The 13094-nt window shown below is 37.3% G+C and overlaps 1 protein-coding gene across 1 annotated transcript in view; it reads right to left on the bottom strand.

Moving 5' to 3' along the window:
- Positions 1-13094, bottom strand: part of NEB (nebulin) — a 289834-nt gene that overhangs the window by 238317 nt on the left and 38423 nt on the right. Inside the window, exons 4-9 of the mRNA XM_081243154.1 lie at positions 9415-9498; positions 8775-8839; positions 5371-5412; positions 3335-3535; positions 1212-1319; positions 638-742 (exon numbers count right to left, since the gene is read on the bottom strand). Coding sequence (XP_081099280.1) covers positions 638-742; positions 1212-1319; positions 3335-3535; positions 5371-5412; positions 8775-8810 — 492 coding nt within the window. The 5' untranslated portion in view covers positions 8811-8839; positions 9415-9498. The remainder of the gene's footprint in view (positions 1-637; positions 743-1211; positions 1320-3334; positions 3536-5370; positions 5413-8774; positions 8840-9414; positions 9499-13094) is intronic.

The raw sequence follows: 13094 nt of genomic DNA, 5'->3' as shown, positions 1-13094 counted from the left end.
AGCACAAAGGAGAGCACTATGAAGAGTCTTTCAAACTCTAGTTGTCCTCATGCAAAGCCTGCTGATGTGCCACCAGCATCAATTATGGAAACATTGACCATGTCGACATCCCATGATAATTTGCCTGCATTAGTAAGCTTTTACTTGAAAAGCCTAATTTTGTAAACTAAATCATGATTCTGATTCTCTAGAGATTCTTTACAAAGGTTGCAACCTGTCAGTCATTCACTGAATTTGGATGGTAGATGTGTTTGACTTAGATGGTATTTTTTTTTAATGTTTTAATTAAAACATTGTTGCCTACCTTTGAAATTTGGAGATTTCTCATAAAAATTCACCTCCCAACTTCTTTAAAAAATAAATAAGAGATTCTGGTGACACTGGGACCACATTCTGTGCAGCACCTGCCTGAAGCTGAGTGGCAGGGCCTGGGCTTTCCAACCCCCATAGCTCTGACCGGCCACTTCAGTCACCTGTGCAGCCTCCCTGACACGTGTTGCCATTAGAGCCCACCATGCCTGTGGGTTCAAGTGAGACTGGTGAGCAGGATCTGGCCAGTCCAGTTTTCTCCTCTAAGGCCAGGCAGAGACAATGCACATGCTATTTAGTACTCCAGCTATCCATCCCATGACCTTACCTTACTGACTTGCTGCGACACTTTCTTTGCATGTTCAATGTCCTTTGCTTTTTCGTCTACGTGACAAATAGTTTTAGCAACATCGCCATCCATTCGATACTTAACCTGCAAAAATAATGCACAATTAGAACTCATGACAGGCATGAACATATGAGTATATTAAAGAATACCTTATAATAAAGAGCACTGACCCAATCACTCTATGTCTGCATCACAAAGCCAAGTTTCTGCATTTTAGGTAGAAAACTGTGATCTCCAAAGATCTATAGAGCACCTGTATTTACTGCGTGTCTGCTTTCCCAGGGAAATTTCAGCCTCCCTGTGCTCCAGTATGGCAGATCACAGCGAGCTGGAACTCCCTTCTCATACCACCTTTAAGCCAAGCTTTTAGAAATCTCTTTAGGTTCACATTTATAGCAGCATAATCTATGGCCATTGCTTCCTCTAGATTTCTGGACTGGCTCATAGTAATTCGACCCCTTATTCTCTCCACACCTATTTAAAGCCCTCAAATTCCCAGTAGTAGGCATATTTTTGAAATGTCTCTCTCCTTTATTTTAGCAATGCAGCCCACCTCACTGAGTTGATCTTGTACTTTCTTGATTCTGCGAAGTTCTGGGGTATCAGTTGTGATGGCGTATGGCTGCCCTTTTGCTTTCTCATAGTTCTCCTTGTATTTATTCTAAAAAGAATATCAGATATTAGCCTAAAACCTGACAAAACAGTAGCAGAAATTTCAGGCAATGCACACATCCCCATCTTATTTTCTTAACCTTGCAGGTTATAACAATTATCATAGCTCTCTTTTTGTCCCCTACCCTGATTCTCAACAAAAACTAAAATAGATATGTTAATTGTTCTTCCTAAACACAGCTGAATACTGGAGACAGTAGAAATTTTATTATAAAATATTGTCTTGGAAATGCCCTAAAATGATTCTTTCAATATTTTTATTGTCTGAATTCACACATGAAAAGCTGGAACCTCAATAATTTTAGGAAATAAGTATGGAAATTGAGTCAAGTCTGAAAAGATTTGATTGCTAATACAATGCAAAAATATTCAGTTCAGAAGTTGCAGCTAAATCTCAGTAATTTAGATAACTGAGACACCAGCTGAATTAATGGAATATCTAAATTATGAGTATTTTGAAAAGGGATGCAATTTTATTATTTCTGCTAAATATAAGAGTTCTTGCTTTAACAATAATATGCATAATTTATCATTATTAATGCTTCAGGAAGACTCAAGTGGAATAGTCAACAATCTAAATTATACTATTGATTGCATTACTAATCACTTTAAAAATATTACAAACCTTTGCCAACATTTTGTTCAGACCATCAGAAATTCTTGAATATTAGTGTCTGAATTAATGAGATTTTTATGGCAATAAATTGACAAATTTTTCTATCTTTGCTGAATACAACTGTGATAAAAGAGGCAAGATAATCTTGTTTTTAGAAATCTAAATTTTAGAAAACCTAAATTTTAGACCATTCAAGAAGCTGAACTAGAAATTTACCAAATTGTCCCCAGTAGTTAACACTCAACCAGAAATGAATATTTATTGGTCAACCACAACAGGATGCTTTTGACATAAACATTAATCCTATATACACCGATGTTCCCCTGAGTATCTTTCATCTTTTTCAAACCTCCAGAGGATGTGCAATCAGGCCACCTAGTGAGACCTCACTCTACTCTGGACAATCAACAAGTCAGATCCATTCAAAGGGGTCGGGACTTCCCTGGTGGTGCAGTGGTTGAGACTCCACGCTGCCGATGCAGGGGGCCTGGGTTCGATCCCTGGTCAGGGAACTAGATCCCATGTGCATGCCGCAACTAAGAGTTCACATGTCATAACTAAGGAGCCCACCCGGCACAACCAAATAAATACTTTAAAAAAAAAAAAAAAAACAAAGGGGTCTAAACCTGCTGCCAGTCAGTGTAACTTATAGAACTGTACATGGAAATGTAAGGACCAGGGATCATCAAAAGCAGTGATTCTCAACCTGGGCTGCACATTAGAGCCTGGGAAGCTTTTAAAAATCCTCCTCTACAGGTCCCAGGCCTGCCTGGACAAATTAAACTAGAACAGCCCAGGCATCAGTAGTTTTAAAGCTCCTCGGGAATTCCAATGTGCAGCCACAGTTAAAAAACTGCTGTTCCAAGGTACAGTAAAACATTCTGATCCTCAGTTTCAGAAGAGTTCTTAGTCTGATCCTGGTTTTTTCAACTACACATTCTTTTTCACTATACCTCCTAGAGACCTTGTTATATATTGTTAGCTAGTCTACTTGAAGGGCATCATGCTCAGACATAGTGTAGATTAAGTGCTATTTAGCTTCTGTGAACTGATTTCAACTAAATCTATATCTATAAATCTATAACTATGATTTCATTATTCTAGACTGGCTAACAAATAGTGATTAAATCCAGTAAATGCTTTATAGTTGGCCTTATGCTTATTTTGTGGGGATAATTTCAATAAGGATGCTTCCCCTGATGCTGCAATGGTGCAAGTAAATTACCTGAAAGCAGAATTCAAGAGTTACAAGACATATTTCTGTAAAATAAGTTTTGTCTCATACATGGTTGAGAAACAAAATCCAGCCAGCATCCAAAACAGAGTTGGTTGAGATCAGTAATTTCTCAATAATAAAACCAGATAAATAGAAGTTGTTTGAAACTTACTGTGCTGAAGAGATCCTGCATTTTCTGACTGTGTGCAATGTAAGGGGTCATGAACTTTGAAGAGTCCACCTTCTTTCGAATGATTCTCTTCCTCCCCACCGGCTTTGCTGGTACTGGCTGTGCCAGTGCCTGTTTGGACGTTTCTGATTGCCCATAGTCAGATGTCTTTGTTGTCGTAGTTTCATAGATTTCTGTTACTGTCTGAAAATTTGACATGCAGTTATGTCAAAATTTGACAACATTGTTATGAAAGCAAAAACTGAGATACCATAGTCTTGATATACATTATTCTAACTTCAAGTCAGACTGATATCCCTGGTGTTACTTCTCGACATCTAAAGCAGGCCAAAGCAGGAAATCACATGCTATATCCATGTGAAGGCATATTGTGTGACATAAATCTGAATGCTGATTGTGTCAGATTGTATGGAATAAAATGGTTACTCTTTACTGACTTGCAACGTTACCTTAAAATTCCATTTGCCTAAAGGAACACCTTAAGATAGGATAAAAATCAAAAATAAAAATATTTTCAAACATTTAAAAATCTTCTTAAACTGCATGGGTAAAGTAAAAGCAAACTGGGATCAGGGAACAAAAAAATGAAGACAATCAAATAAAGCTCAAATCCTTGACTTTAATATTAACTTTTAAATGATTCTAAGAAAAAGTTGGTTGCTTTTTCTGCAGGTGTTTTAATCATTCTGTAGTATGAGACAAAGAATGATGAACTTGAAAAAATGAATCACATCAATATTACAAGTGATTACCATTCTCTTGGCTTAGTCAGTTAGCACAGGGAGATCAGCTCGGTGCTTTGTGACCTCCCAGAAGGGTGTGATAGGGAGGGTGGGAGGGAGACACAGATGGAGGGGATATGGGGATATGTGTATACATAGAGTTGATTCACTTTGTTATACAGCAGAAACTAGCACAATATTGTAAAGCAATTATACTCCAATAAAGATGTTTTAAAAAAATTAATGTGAACTGGAGTACCACTTACACTAATAAATGCTTAGGTAGACAAGAATAATGATGACAACATAATGTGGTAATTGGTTAGCCTCACAACAGTCCTACATATGTGGTAGGTGGGAGACTGTTGTTTCTTACAACAGGCTTTATAGTGGAAGAAACGAAGGTCCAAAGTTTGGGTGTAGTCCAAGGTTAAAAATACAGTATGTAAGAAAAGAAGATAAGTAGCTAAATCTTCAATCCATCTCATAGTAAAATTTCCTTCACAGCTTATATCATCTGTACCAGAGGAAGAGTTCCAGCATCAATTATGAAAATAGAAACCTAAATGATAAGGAAATTGTACATCTATGACAACTACCTCTACTCTTGTCAGATCATTGTTAATAGGTTGCTCTCTGCCCATTATTACTGATGTATGGTTGATGGTGAGAAACTAACCAATTTACAACATCTACAGATGTTAGTTTTTATGCAGGCTTCAGGGTTAGCCATCCATATCACTATTTGTCATGCTCAAGAGAAACAGCTCCATGCAGAAAATGAAGCATGAGAGCTTGAAAAAAAAAGTTCCAACTTGGAATATTTATGGAAATAACTTTCTCAGAATTCCTAATGTGCCAAAATCTAAGTAGCATTTTATTGTATCATCAAGAACAAAGGCTTGGAGGTGCCATCTCTTTTGGCAGAGCTGGTGCCCCAGAAGTTATGACACTACACAATAAAACTGTTGGTCCCCGTGCAAATCACAAGTCCAAGGCAATACCTTTGCTGCAGTCAGAGAGTGGTGATAGCCAATGACGTTATTCTAATAAGCATCACCTACACCAAAAACTCAATACGAGTAACAGGGGAAACCACCCCTAGCCATTTTGGATATATTGAATAGTAAAAACAGGTAACGTTCATTCTTTTAACACTGGCTGCTGGGCACACAGGTGAGTGATCCTCCAGATTCTCCCTTTTGCCAGTTCGGTGGCCCTGGGAGTCTGAGAGAAGAGAAGGCTCCTTTTGCTTTAATGAGCATGCAGCTCGTGCAGGTGTGGGCTGGGTCTTACCTCCCCCGGCACCTCTTCATAGACTGTGTCCCCTGTGTAGTACTGTAAATAGAGAACAAAGTTATCATGAGAACTAAAGCAGAAATCACCTCTGCTCTGCCTCAGTAGAACCACTTGGCATATTTCACTAGTCCAGTTGGTTTTCAATATTTGTGGGAAGGAAGTAGATGAGGGAGGCTGTTCACATTTTGGAACGCATTCCAACTATGTGAAACATCAGGGTAGCTACAGTGAAAGCCCTCAGACTGGACAAGGAGATGCAGACAGAATGATGAGCAAAGTGTCTGATGCTGGCTATTTATCTGGTGAAGCTATTTTACTTGAGACAAGTAAAATCTTTTCTTACGGTACCCTAGATAGAGTTTGTTGAGAAAAGAATATAATAACAATATCTTGAGTGTGTGGGTTGGCAGAGAGGAACTGTGATAAAACTCACTGCTGACTAACAATAAAAAAGAAGAAAACCAGAAACCTTAGTGTGAATAAAATTTTAAAATATTGTTATCATGGAAATGATAGATCCAAAAACACAGACACATCTCAATTATCCCTATACCACCCTGAGTACTAAGTAATAAGAGTTTCTTCTGGAGTGATGAGCAAATTGCTTCTAGTAGCATGATGGTCCCGAAAGGGTTGCTACGGTAAAATTCCTCATCAACAAAATGTGGGAAAGTTAGGCAGCGATTTGCCACTGATGGCTCTGAGGTGCCTGCAGGCTGGATATGAAGTCAAATCTACTTTTGAACTACTTCTGACGTCACTAGCAATAAATAGACGTGAATAGGAACTGGCTGACATTTTGTTTCAGATGCTAAGGAGAGTGGAATCCTGCCCCCAGCATCAACCAGCAAAGCTGGGTGAACAGAAGGAAAGACTAGTTTAGGCCGAGGCATACAAGGAAAGGGATAAAAATGAAACACTTTGTTCATTTTCTCAGTTAACAAAATGTATAACATTTTATGCTTCATTTTTTCTTTACCACCAAAACATATTCTTGGGGGGAGGAAAAAACACTGAAGGCAAAATCCCTCTCGGGGGCCTTTCTTTTGCCCTTGGTTCAGTGAACTCTCATCAAATTACTTAACCATTGTCACTAGGCCACATGGTCTGTTTCACTTGCAGTAAAATTAGCATAAAACTTGCTTAACGTCCCCCACTCCTGTGCTTTCTTTGCTCCTGTACTATTTTTTAAAAATTTGAAATCTAATTCTGTCTCTGTGTCCTTACACATAGCAACATAAATCACAAGCTCTTACAGGACAGAGAATCTCTTGTGTGCTGTGCCTTCATCACATGGGAACTATCATTTGGACACTTTAGGAAATGCTGTTTGATGCTGATCTACATGGAACCATTTTTCTGGCCACACAAAACATCAGTGACTTGAAAAGAAATGTTAAACTAAAGTGAATGATTCACAACTATTTTGGATTTTCTTAGCATCCAAGTAAAAGCAGCTCTTTGGTAGTCATCAAATTTTACCTTTGCTGGGCTCTCATCATTAGTAAATATGTCTTAGAAAAAAGCTTACCAAAAAAGGCAACATTATCCAAATGGTTGGCATTAACTTGCAGGCCAAATCTCACTTTTTTTTTTTTTTTTTAGAGCTGTGCCACTAATTAGATAGTCCATCTTTGCCTTTTCCTTTCTTTCCAAGTTTAAGTTTGAGTACAGAATGACAGTACAATTTTATTTAGTTGTCCAGGATTCCCAGGAGATATATTTTTAAAGCTAGTTCCTGTCTGTTTTGTGAATTCTTCCCTGCCCGTTTTCTTAAATCTGCCACCATCCCATTCTCATGGCATCTTTTTTGAGGTCAGAGAGACCTTGGTTCAATTCTCTCTGGCAGAAAGTCTATTAGTTTATCACCTGCTGGTCAGACCCAGAAGCAGTAATGGAAACAAAATGGCAAGGGTGAGATGCCTAAAAATAGCCTCCTCCATTTTTATGACATCTAGTTAAATCCATCAAATCTAGCACTAAGGACAATTTCCAGGGACCAATAAACACGATTAGTTTAAGAAAGACAAGGTATATTTAAGTTGGAGGCTAAAAAGTACTCCTGGTATTACCATCATAGGAAAGGCAATTTAATTTATAATTGTGTTAGTGCTTCATAGTGATTATTCTGACCATCAGGGATGTATGTAAAATGCACTAGTGATAATACTGAACACTGAAGACATGACCTTTGGCATTTAAGCCAGAGAAGTTGAACATTATATTGAATGAGTCTCAGTCTGGGTTTTTTTTTTTTTCTTTTCCTTCTTCTTCATATCCTTCAGTAATAAAAGCAATTTTATTTGTAGAATAAACTTTTCTTGACCTAAATATAAACTGCTCCATAAAATAATCTTCCAAAGACAAATTTTGGCACATTCAATTTGAATTTGATTCTGGGTAACTCTTAAAGTTAATTTCATTCTTATTAAAAAGCACCTATTTTCAAAGCTGCCTCCATGTATCTTGGGCACTTAGAGATTTTCACATGTGTAGATCATCACGGTTATTTGGTAATTATTAAGGGCCTTCAGATTCAATGGCAATGTATCACATGGATGCTAAAGGCAAGAGGTGGTAAAGAAAACCCACAACATAATAAAAAACAAAATAAAATAAATATAAATATATATATAAATATAAAATAAACAATTAACAACTTTATAACTCATGTCAGATATCCACCAATAATCTTGAGGGAATATTTCAAGATGCCCACTATGATCTTTGTTTTTTTTCAAAATTCAAATGCAAAAGCTAGTCTTGTTCCCTTGGGTAAATATATTGGAGTTGGTGGGGAAGTGTGGCTCCAGCAGTCACTTGTGAGACAAGTAAAAATAAACTCATGAGTTTGCTTTTATATATGTATGTGTGTGCACATAAACACATATATAAAATCTCCCATATGACTATAAGCTCATATATATATATTATTCTGAACACTTGGTCCATTTTGCCCTATACGTGGATAATTAGCTGATTGAAGCAAAGAGTAAGTAGCTCTTTTTCCTCTGTGGCTGTGCAGACACTAAGAAATAGAGTTCAGTTCTCAGAACTTTCTTTTCATCCCCTCAGTCCCTTTGATCATGGGGTCTGGGAAGTGGGGAAGAATGTAGCTTCAGAACACAAACGAAAATCTGTCTTTATCCCACACTTTTTTTTTTTTCTGAGAGTTTAAAGAAAAGCAGAAGTGGGAAACAATGATACTTCTTTTCAGTTCTACTCCCACATAATTATAGTGAAACTGAACGTAAAATATTCCTTTCTTATGCTTTAATGATGACTCCTTGAGAAGTTATAATAGACAATGTGTTTTTCGAATGATTAGTTCACCTACACGATTTTGACTGTCGCCACATAAAATTCTCTGCTGTCAGAGTCAGGATTTTAAAAAATCTTACCTCCACCACCTCCTCATATTCTTCGTCATCTGCCATTTTCCCAGAGTAGTAGTGGCACCTACAAACTTTTCATGTTCCAGACGAATGAAAATACATTAGAATCTATACACTAGAAAACACATTAGAATCTATCCCCAGGACTGAAACCATCTTATAACATTCTAAAAACAGAATTTAAGGCTAATCCATTCTACATATTCATATATTTTTGCAGGCTAAGTGAGAAAAGACATTTAAATACAGGTCTAAAAAAACTGAGGCTTCAAATTTCTCTCTCTTGATTCCCGCAGGAATATGTTTTGTATTGCTACTTCTAGCTACATGATCAATTTAGCTAAAGTTGTAAAAGGAAGCTGAGGTAAGGGAGGTAAAGGGTTTGGATTCAAAGGTACAGAGTATTTACATTTCCAGATACTTGGAAAACAGTGTTTTCAAGTAAAATTTCAAGCAAAAATTTTAGTGAAAGTTCAGCTTGGCTTTCAGAAAAAGTTGGTGTTTTTCCTGGTAGCACCAAAATTCTAGGAGGGCTGCCCTAGGTCTCCATCCTGTTTTACTACATTGTATGCAATAGATCCTATGCTTCAAATTAGAACACATAAAAATAAATCTGTCAACTGACTTTAAAAGAAAAAATAGAAACCTCAAGGCAATGGGGTTATTCTCTTCCCGAACACCATTGGCCTGTGTGGATTTTCCTCTTTTGTTTCTGTAGCTCTGTTCAAACCTGAAAAAAAAAACAAATTGTTAAAGCATTGATTGAAGTACATATGAGATGGTGGGTCTTTGGCCTAAGCTTCTAATTCAGGAACTAGCAAAAGGATCTCCCAAGGCCTTCTTAGTTTGACGCCAGAGAGTAGGACTCTCTTGATAAAAGTGGATGATGATTTGGAGCAGCTGTCCTTTCGCCCAAAGATATTTGCCATGTAAATCAATACCCCAGCTGTGGCTGGTTTTGTTACGCTAGCAAAACTGCCTCTCCTTCTGAGGCAAATGAAGCCCAGTAGAACCAGATAAATATAGGAACGTAGAACATAGATCCTTTTTGTACTAATATATTTAGAAAAAAAAAAGGCAAAAAATGAAAAAAAAATTTGTTAGACAAGAGAGCCAACTCAGTCAAGCAATAAATTGGTTAATATAGGACTCGACTCTAATCACACACTACATGTCACGTATTAGTAAGGTCTGAGTAGGGCAATGGGGTTACAGACTTTCCTAGTCACATTTGCATCACTCATTTACCCAGTTACAACCCAAACTTTGGAAAATACTTCAAGGGAAGTCGTGGAACATCTCCTGAAAGAATATTACAGAAAAAGCCATAAATTGGCCTTACCTTCAATCTACCAAATAAATTTCCTCAGCAGCAAAGCCTCTCCCAACTCTCCCCTCCTGAGAACCCCAGGCAAGAGCCAGCGAGGAGCCTGGGCTCCGAGTTATCATGTGGCCAGAGCAGCCAATCAGATCTCGAGTTGCTCAAATTTCAGAGGCTAAATATACTGAGTGATCTTCTGAAAACCACCTGTTCATCAATTCCACTAAAGGATAAAGGGTAACAAATTGCTTGCATAGAAGTATTCAAATGTAATGGAATTTTACCTGACTTCCAGAGTACGGGGTTCAAATTTATGTTTAATCTCTCATTTCCTACAGCTCTGTTTAATACCATATTCATGCAAAAGAATTTAGAAGAAAATCAGCATGACTTTGAGGGGCTTTAACCCTTCTGCAACTGTTTTCTTCCTGTCAATTTTCCAATCTTCATGGAGATAACTATGCTCGCTCATATACAGCTCACCAGGTGAGCCACAGGTAAGTCACAGGTGTTGATGTGAAAGAAACAGGAATAAGATCCAGAAAGCATCAAGTTGGCAAAACCAATTTTTAAAAATGTGATAAAATGAAGTGATTGGTGAAAATACTTGATGGTGACACTAGATAAGGTATCCACAGGGCGTAATTAGAGAGATTAGGCCCCATCATTTTTCTATTACGAAACCAGGTGGGGAGGATGCCAAGATCATGTTCATCACCTTCTCCCTTTCTAAGCATGCCTAGCTGCTAGGAATGCAGAGCCTCTCATATGTAACTGGGTTACTGATTTTCTATTTACTCAAATGCTTCCTAGAAGCAAAGTGTGAATGCAGGCACAAAAGTGTTCAATTTCTGAACAGCAAGGGCAGATAAAATGGAAATCAGTAAATTACTAGAAGATAATGCTCTATAATGCAAGTCAGAGTGTAAGACATTGACTTTGTAAAAATCATCCAACAATTTTCTACCTGAAATCAATTTTCACTGATTTAATCCCTTTCCACTTCCCTGTACTAAGGCAAAAACCCCATGGGTCACTCACATCTTGATATGGATTTGAAACTAAACATATTGTTATAGTTCTTTTTGGTTAAATGTTAGGAAGTAATGTCACATTTCAAACATACGTACCTCTCCCCCTTCCATGATTCATATGGTGGTAAAATTTGAACATCATTTTATCATCTGAATTAATTATACCTATTTATTTTGTTTCCACAGGTTTTTTGTGTTGTTGTTTTTTTTTTTTTTTTTTTTTTTGGGTACGCGGGCCTCTCACTGTTGTGGGCTTTCCCGTTGCGGAGCACAGGCTCTGGACACGCAGGCTCAGCGGCCATGGCTCACGGGCCCAGCCGCTCTGCGGCATGTGGGATCTTCCCAGATCGGGGCACGAACCCGTGTCCCCTGCATTGGCAGGCGGACTCTCAACCACTGCGCCACCAGGGAAGCCCGTTTCCGCAGGTTTTATGACCAAGGAATATTTGTGTGGATTATGAGATCATTCACCTGGCAGCTGCAAACTAGAAGAATTATGACTTACTATTCATTATGTGCTTTTTAAAAGATGGTGTTAAATTGAAAAATAATACAGGCCTTTTACAAATATATATATAGTATAAAAATATATAAAGTAAAAAATAGGCATAGATTAATGCTTATCTGGAGTTATGCCCTCAGGACGAAAGAGCACCTCTATTTTTCTGGCCTATCAACGGCCTCTTCGTGGAAAAAGAATCAATTGACACTGATCTATTGGTAGCTTCTTATCATATGCCTTATACATAGTAAGTGCTCAATAAATGTTAGCTATTATTATTTTAAAATTATTACATCTTTAAACATTTTATTGGAATCTTTACTCTTTACTCTATATTAGACTGAAATACCAAAATATTGTGAAGCTTCTGAAACCAGTCGGTAGTTAGTCTCAGAATTTATGAATCAATAGGAGTTTGGCTATAAGCCTATATAATTGGCTACGAAACAAAGCACGGTACAGTGAGGTACCAATAGCAGAGCTTCAGATGATGCTTTCTGAAATATCAAAGTATAGAAGTGTCACGTCTGGGGACCAGAAAAGAATTGATGGAGGAAATGGCATTGTAAAAGAGTATTTGCTGCTGCAGTTTGATTTTATTAATTATTTTAACCAAATTTTATCTGCACATCATTTAAGAATCAAATAGTTTTGCAAGGCTTGTTATTAAAATCAGTGCCTCCTGTTTCCACTATTCCTTTATTTTTCCCATCCTGGAAACAATAATTTTAACCCTTTTAACTGAATCTTTTGTTATTTATCTCTACACATTTAACAAAATGTCTATATTATTCTTTTCTGATTTTTCCAGTCATTTGTATTATCTGTCAGGTTCCCACCTTGGAAGATCAGGCTTTAGTTCTCTTTTATATAACCCCCACTCTCACCAGACACAAGCCTCATCTCCCAACTCTATCCTCCCAATAATGTTCTATTTATGTAATTCAGAATTCAATGTTTACATTATTATGATTAGCAAAAGGCCATTCATAGCTGAACCCCATATATATATTATGATTATTTTTCTTTTCCTGCACAAGGGTTTGTTTTTCTGCAAGTTGATAGTTTTTGTTGCTGTTGTTGTTGTTTGTTTTCTGTCTCTCCTTTTTTTTCTCCATCAGCTTCACTTTTCCAGATAAGCAGTATCCAATAGAGCTCTCTGCAGTCATGGAAAAGTTCTATACCAGCACCACAAAGATGGTAGCCACCAGCCACGTGCGGTTATTGAGAATTCAAAATATGGCTGGCATGACTGCAGAACTGAGTTTTTTTTTTTTTTTTTTCAGAACTGAGTTTTTATATATATATTTTTTGTTTAATTTAAACTTAAATAGTCACATGGGGCTGGTGGTTATGGTGTTAACAGCACAATTCTAGAGGCTTATCACTACCTCAAACTTTCTGTCTAAATCCGCTCTTGGTGTTTTCAAAGACATCAAGTAGCAATTTATAGTTATATCCATTTCACC

This window comes from Mesoplodon bidens (genome assembly GCF_964165515.1).
Source record: "Mesoplodon bidens genome assembly, chromosome: 8".
Taxonomy (NCBI): Eukaryota; Metazoa; Chordata; class Mammalia; order Artiodactyla; family Ziphiidae; genus Mesoplodon; species Mesoplodon bidens.
This window is presented reverse-complemented; position numbering and strand designations above follow the sequence as displayed.